We start from the raw sequence: 7453 nt of genomic DNA, 5'->3' as shown, positions 1-7453 counted from the left end.
GGAAATCTAACCTGCCTCCTTTCAGCTCGGTAGTGAAAGAATTGCAAAGCGCAAGCAGGTGCTGCGAGCGCGGTGGCAAGAAGGCTTCAATGCGCCTCCATGCGGCGGCGTGTGCCCATCAGGGTTAATCATTTCGTTTTCCGATGAAATCCCGGTGTTTAGCGGAAACGAAATTTCGTTCCGAAATTTCGGTAAATTTCGGTGCATTTCGGATGAAATTTGTTGAATTTGAATTTTAAAACAAAATATACCGAAAAATACCAAAATTTCTTTTCCCGGTAACTAGCGGAAACCAAAAAAACCGAAATTTCGGCGAAATGCCACCGAAAAGTTAAACCCTGGTGCCCATAGCGCGGCGCCGGTGGCCGGGAGCACATCACATGCTTCGTGACAACGATCTCCCATGCACGCGCGCGCTCACTCCGCTTCCAGATCAGGAGCCTCCGCGACGCGACGGCGCTGAGGGCACGGGGTCTCTTCTTTAGCATACGGTCGATCAACCGACACCGACGCGAACGCCCACTGAACATTGCAGCGCCACTCATCCTGTTCTAGCTATAGCTAGCAGGAGATCTAGTGGCGCCAGTTCTGGCCGGGATGCACCCGGCTCGTCGGCTCTGCGTCGAGCTAGCATGCAACTCGACCCGATTCTGCCAACAAGTCCCCAAATGTGTGCGCGCTGGTACGAACGGCACACGCCAATGAATGAACCAACTGTTCTATGGGTCCGTGTACTTCCTGCTCGCTGCCAAAGCACGCTGCGGCCTGTGTCAACGTGGTTGACACCGCACCAATTATTTTATTAATCGCAGTCGCAGGCATCAAGTTCTCAAATACATTGGCTAAGCCATTGACTCGCGCACACGTTTCACAGCCACAGTCCTGCCAAGTGCGTGCCAACCGCCATGGCCGGAGCTCCAGGTACAGGAGAGCTGGAGACTAGAGAGTGGAGACCACTCGCTTCGCTGGAGTGGCGAGCTGCCCGTGCCCGTGCTCGGATGCGATCCTACCGAAAAACACTACCGCTTTTCAGCTCCGCCTCGTTTACCAGTGGAGGATTCGGATTAGGCAGGGAGGTGAGGATCCCAAATTCCCAATCCAGCCAGACCCGACTCGGGGTCACTCCGAGTGGCGCCCAACCGAAACCAAAACCACCCGCCGGTGCGGGCCCCACCTCCCCCGTCTTCCCTGCTTCCGTTTTTATATCCCCCGCCTGCTCTCTCTACCTCCTCAGCTTAGCTCGCTTGATCCGAGCCTAGCTGTCCCGTACGTTCGCGTCTGTCTAGCTAAGCTACCCGTGGCGAGTTCTCTCCATCGGGGTCCCGGACGGACGCGACGCGAGGAGTAGCGGAGGACAATCGCCCGCCGCAATGCCGTCGTCGGGGATCATCGCGGTGGACGCGGCGGCCAAGGGGATGAAGCTGGAGCGGTACGCGAGCGGGGGCGCGCTGCTGCTGCGGCGCGCCACCAGCGCCAAGCTCGTGTCGGCGTCGTCGCACCTGCTCTTCCGCGCCACCGTGCTCGCCACGCTCGCGCTCGTCTTCCTCTTCACGCTTCACTACCCGTCCCTCCTCTCCCGCTCCTTCCACCTCTCCACCGGCGGCGGCGACGCCGCGCACCCCTCCTCCGCCTCGCACCGGAGCTTGCTCATGTCCTCCTCCTCCTCCTCGGCGTCGGCGGCGTACGGGGGCGCCGCGTGGGAGAAGGAGATGCGGCGGAGCGCCAGGCCGAGCCGCGACGGCGGCATCTCCGTTCTGGTCACCGGCGCCGCCGGGTTCGTGGGCACGCACTGCTCGCTCGCGCTCAAGGCCCGCGGCGACGGCGTCGTCGGGCTCGACAACTTCAACTCCTACTACGACCCGTCGCTGAAGCGCGCGCGGCAGGCGCTCCTGGCCAGCCGCGGCGTCGCGGTGCTCGACGCCGACATCAACGACGGTCTGCTGCTGGAGAAGCTCTTCGACGTGACCGCCTTCACGCACGTGCTGCACCTGGCGGCGCAGGCCGGCGTGCGCTACGCCATGGAGGCGCCGCAGACGTACGTGGCCTCCAACGTGGCCGGGCTCGTTAGCGTGTTCGAGGTGGCGGCCAAGCACGCCGACCCGCAGCCGGCGGTCGTCTGGGCGTCGTCATCGTCCGTGTACGGGCTCAACACCGACGCGCCCTTCTCCGAAGACCACCGCACCGACCGCCCGGCGTCGCTCTACGCGGCCACCAAGAAGGCCGGCGAGGCCATCGCGCACACCTACAACCACATCTACGGACTCTCCATCACCGGCCTCCGCTTCTTCACCGTCTACGGGCCGTGGGGCCGCCCCGACATGGCCTACTTCTTCTTCGCCCGCAGCATCGTCGCCGGCGAGCCCATCACGCTCTTCCGCGCCGCCGACGGCTCCGACGCGCGCCGCGACTTCACCTACATCGACGACGTCGTCAAGGGTTGCCTCGGCGCGCTCGACACCGCCGGAAAGAGCACCGGCTCGAAATCCGGCAGGAAGAGCGGGCCCGCGCCGCTCCGCGTCTACAACCTCGGAAACACCTCCCCCGTGCCCGTCACCCGGATGGTCGCCATCCTCGAGAAGCTGCTCGGGAAGAAGGCCAACAAGCGCATCGTCACCATGCCCAGCAACGGCGACGTGCCCTTCACCCACGCCAACGTCAGCCACGCCGCGCACGACTTCGGCTACCGCCCCACCACCTCCCTCGAGGCCGGCCTCCGGCACTTCGTCGACTGGTTCGTGGAGTACTACAAGCTCGACGCCAAGATTGCCAAGGGCGCCCGCGGCGCCGCCGCCAAGCCCGCGAAGAAGAAGAAGGCCGCGGCGGCCATGTCGGCGGCGTCGTGATCGATCAAGCACAGGCGCACAGCACACAGAGACAGAGCACCACCACCACAACACCAAGTCATCAAGTGTGTATTCTCTAGCTAGTTCTTGGAAGCTTTTGTCTGTATGTAACCATGTATTGTTTAAGCCCTTGCTGCTTCCTCCTCTTCTTCTTCTTCTTCTTCTTCTTCTTCTTCTTCTTCTTCTTCTTCTAATCCTACTTATGCTGATAGAGATTAGTAGGAATAATGATGCAAATAACTGTTGCATGCATATTGGTAGATAAAGATTGGGAAGGGGGTATAGATAATGATGATAAGATCAAACAGAGGAGCCAGGACGGATGAAAGATGAAGTCGCTGGCTCCCTATCAATCAAATTGTTCTCTTGCACAATGTCACTTGTTTTGTTCTTGCCCGCCATCTCGTGATCTGAGGGCCATGTACGTCAAGATTTCTATGCTGGAACGGGAGGATGCAGAAGCCAAACCACACCACGCAGCTTCAATACTTTCGGTTCTGCCTGTACACCGCATTTCTGGATTCTGAATCCTTCCCATCCAAAGCCAATATCCGAACAAACTTGCACGTATTCGGGCCCTGCTGCTACATTTCAGTCCGGTTCTTCAACAGGGGACCTTTGCCATTTGCGTACAGCAGCGCGTGTGTTCATGTGGTCGTGCTTCGTGCAGCACTGCCCGGGGTCTGGGTGAAGTAATGAAGCTGGTTGGTGAAGGGTTCAGAGCATGGTCCAATCCGCTGCTCGTTTTAGCATCTTTAATGGGCGGCATGAGCCAATTGGTACAAGCCGCTGTGCCGGCCGTTTCGGAAGGAGAGGACCATCTGGCTGCTGCCAATTCAGGCCAGGGGGCCACTGGCCCACGGTTGCGAGAACTTGCGTTTGGAGATTTCAGTGGCGAGGTAGAAGTGTCTGCCAGTTGCGATGCTAAATATTTTAAGCGCCAAATGGAATGTCGGCACGATGCCACGAGAGGCTGCTGTTGCAGCGTTGCATGTTTCCATACTTAAGATTTGCAGCACAGGATTCGGTTAAGCCACAAGCTATTATATACCTTCTCTTCTTGCATCAGACTTACTGAAACTCTGAAATGCCAATCATTTTCTTCTCTTTTTCTCCTGATGGTGAGTGGAATGGAGATCATGCATGATAGTGGAGAGTTGATGGAGACACTGCGCAATTGTGCATTTCAGCAGTGGTGTTCTGCAGAAGAGATAGTGCGATGATGAGGAGCAGAACATTGGAACCCTTCTAATAAGCCCAATTTATATTTATTCCCCAGTGCCAACATATCTGTCTGTCCATGCTGGCACCCGTCCTGATCCATCCATCATCATGCTATTCATGCATCCAGAGCGGTTCTTGTCCACACTCAATGTGCCTTAATCACAAGCTCTTCCTTGCATAGGCCATCAGATTCCAGCGAATCAGTATTGTACTATTGTATTTGGTCTTGTGCTACAGGTTCCCAGAAGAGAAGCAAACGTATCACCTTTGCACGCGTACCCTGTGAAAATTGCTTCTACAGTTCTACTGCAGGCAAAAATCTGAACTCTGTTGGCGCCAATCTAGGGCCAACACACGAATGTGCTTGATCGCGCGGTGAGCGCCGGCACAATTGCAGCGCCGATGCTCAGACCGGTCAGGGTAACCGGTCAGACCAGTTCGCCGGTGCAGAACGGCGAAATCCGACGAACGCTCGCCCAGGAGGGACCCCGTCAGGGCAAGCGCGCGTAGGGTTGTTCTAGGATCGGCAGGCCACCTAGAACGCCTTCAGACGTCGCGGAGACGAAGGAAGAACAGCAGATTGGGGAGGGAAGGAGCTAGGGTTTAGAGATAAAAGTAAAGACATAAAAATAAAGGAAAGTAATGTATTGATGTGTTTTTGATCGATTGGATGTCTCAATCGGCCATGGCCCTTTATAGACATCCAATCGGCCGTGGCCCTTTATATTTATAAGGTGGGTGGACTTGTCCCGCAAGAAATCCTATCACAAGATCTAAATTTATGAAAATTTCTAGTTGCACTCGGACTCTGCTTGGACCGGTCAGACCGGTCTGTCCCTGCCGGATAGGCCACAGTGCCTCGACCGGTCAGACCGCTTGGTCAGACCGGTCAGACCGGTTGGTGCAAATTTTGGCTGTTAACATATGCCCCCCTGTTTTTTGGTAAAGCTTGCTTGCCAAAAAAACATTCTTCTGAGCCAAAATTGTCTAAGAGCGATGATTAACACTACATCGGCCATTTTTTTACTAAAGGCGATAAACAATTATCGGCTATGTTTTGCTCAAGTCGATGTTGAAACAATTTGTTTGGGCCGCCACACCTTCTTCATTGTCGCTGACGTCTTTGGCACGACCTCCACTTGTTGTTCCATTGCCTCCTTCTTGCGCATACGTTGCAGCCTTTGCTTCTGAGTATGAGACAAGCCTGAGGGACACCACCTCGGCTGTAAATACTTTGAATCTTGCTCCTTGCTCTTCTCATTCTCTTTGCTGCAATCAACATCTTGGTTGACCGGATTATCGCTAGCAACAATCAATCTTTGTAGTAATGCATGATTTGGATACATAGGAGGATATTGAATATAATATGATTGCATATGCATCCTACTATAATCCATAGGTGTATAAAAATAATGATACCAGCAATATCATGGAGCAATCGGTCCACTAGATGAAGTACAATTACCTTGACTCGATTGCTCTTGATGTTTTGACAATGATCCCGTATCCTTGACTTCGGTTGGTCGCGCCTTCTGTCTCTGAGCACTCCCTTCCTTCTCATATTTGGCCAAGAGTTCCTTGAAACTCGGCCTTGTCTTGCTTTTGGAGGAATTCCCAAACTTACTGGGCATACCGGTCAGACCGGTCGAACCGGTCAGACCGCCACTGTGGCTGGTCAGACTGGTCGATTTGTTGTCGGCCTCTTTTTCCTTGTCCTGCCCCCCGAGCGTTGAAGCCTCTGTCGCAACTCGAGGAGTCTTGCTCTACAGCACCTTTTTCTCATGCCTTTCCTCACCAACCACCACATTGTTCCCTTTATTTGATTCGGCTTGATGCGGCCGAATCAATACTTTTGGATTTGACAACTCAAGTGTATGAACAAGAAAAGGATTTTGATCAATTTGCATCGCAGGATCAACCAATCATCCTTCATTTATAGCCGATTGTATTTGTCTACGAAGAACATTGCAATCATTAGTTGCAAGAGAAAAAGTATTGTGTAACTTACAATATGCACGCCGCTTCAATTTCTCCGTCGATGGAATAGTGTGAGAGAACTTAATCTTCCCAAGCTTTGCCAATTCATCAAAAATTATATCACACTTTGTCACATCAAAAGTGAATTTAATCTCATCTTGCCGATTTTTAGAAATCGGCTTTAAAGAAGTACAAGTGCTGGGCTTATCACTAGATGACCATACAAATTCAGCAGCATATACTTCATTACTCTCATCGTCTGAAGATTCTCCTTGTAGCATATGCATACTAAGACGATCGGGTTTAAATATTGCATCTTTACTTCGGCTTTCTTGAGCCAAAGCCCTTTGCAATACTTGATTAACGGTTAGAAACTCATATCCTTCTAATTTTTCTTTAATACGAGATCTCAAACCATTAAGAGCTAATTCGGCAAGATCTTTTTCAGAAATAACCAAACTATAACATCGGTTTTTTGTATCTCTAAATCTTCTAACAAATTCAGCAACAGATTCATCATGTTTTTGCTTAACCGATGTTAAATGACCTAGCCTCAATTCATTATCACCATTGAAAAAATGCTCATGAAATTTATGCTCTAATTGAGACCATATTTGGATAGAATTAGGAGCTAATGCCGAAAACCATGAAAAAGCAGTGCCAGATAAAGACAAAGGGAACATTCTAATTTTCAAATTATCAAGACTCCCATAATTTTCCATTTGTGCATTAAACTGACTAACATGCTCTCATGTAGTCCTACTATCCTCCCCAGTGAATTTAATAAATTCAGGCACCTTGAAATTCTGAGGATATGGTATGGAATCAAAACTCTCATGATATGGTTTTTGACAAACAAGAGTTTTATCCTTAAGTTCTATGCCGAAAGACTCATTAAACATAACAGCCAAATCTTTCTTATGTTTCTCAAGTATTTGATTAAAATAAGAATCATTTGGCCTCTGAACATTGGCGCTAGAACTATTCGGCATTTGCGGTGCATGTTTCGGCTGTGTATATGGTGTCTGCTGCGAATAACCATGGTTTGGCATTGCACCATATGAATAGTCCAAACATTGGGGAGGCATAGTATACGGATTATAAGTCATAGTTGCGTATGGAGGAACACCATAACTAGTAAACCCATTTGTTCGGCTAAAATCAGCCTGAACAGGAGGCATACTAGCAATAGGTTCAGGAAACGACTGATACGCCACCAGAGCACAAGGACCGGTCTGACCGGTCGGGAAACCGGTCTGACAGGTTGGAACCGGTCCACCGAGACCGGTCTGACCGGTTTGTGCAACCGGTCTGACCGTTCCATTCGCGTACTGCTCTGAAGGTTTCTGATCATCATAAAAATTCATCGGCATGCCGTACTGTGGTGCGGGTATCGCCGATGATTCAGG

The 7453-nt window shown here is 51.8% G+C and overlaps 1 protein-coding gene across 1 annotated transcript; it reads left to right on the top strand.

The window, feature by feature from the left end:
* Window positions 1-1123: 1123 nt before the first annotated feature.
* On the top strand, window positions 1124-3222 carry LOC120695777 (UDP-glucuronate 4-epimerase 6-like). The gene has a single exon (XM_039979005.1). The coding sequence runs from the start codon at window positions 1371-1373 to the stop codon at window positions 2841-2843; it is 1473 nt and encodes a 490-aa protein (XP_039834939.1). The 5' UTR covers window positions 1124-1370; the 3' UTR covers window positions 2844-3222.
* Window positions 3223-7453: the final 4231 nt, after the last annotated feature.

Source organism: Panicum virgatum, chromosome 2K (assembly GCF_016808335.1).
Source record: "Panicum virgatum strain AP13 chromosome 2K, P.virgatum_v5, whole genome shotgun sequence".
In the NCBI taxonomy this organism is placed as follows: domain Eukaryota; kingdom Viridiplantae; phylum Streptophyta; class Magnoliopsida; order Poales; family Poaceae; genus Panicum; species Panicum virgatum.
This window is presented reverse-complemented; position numbering and strand designations above follow the sequence as displayed.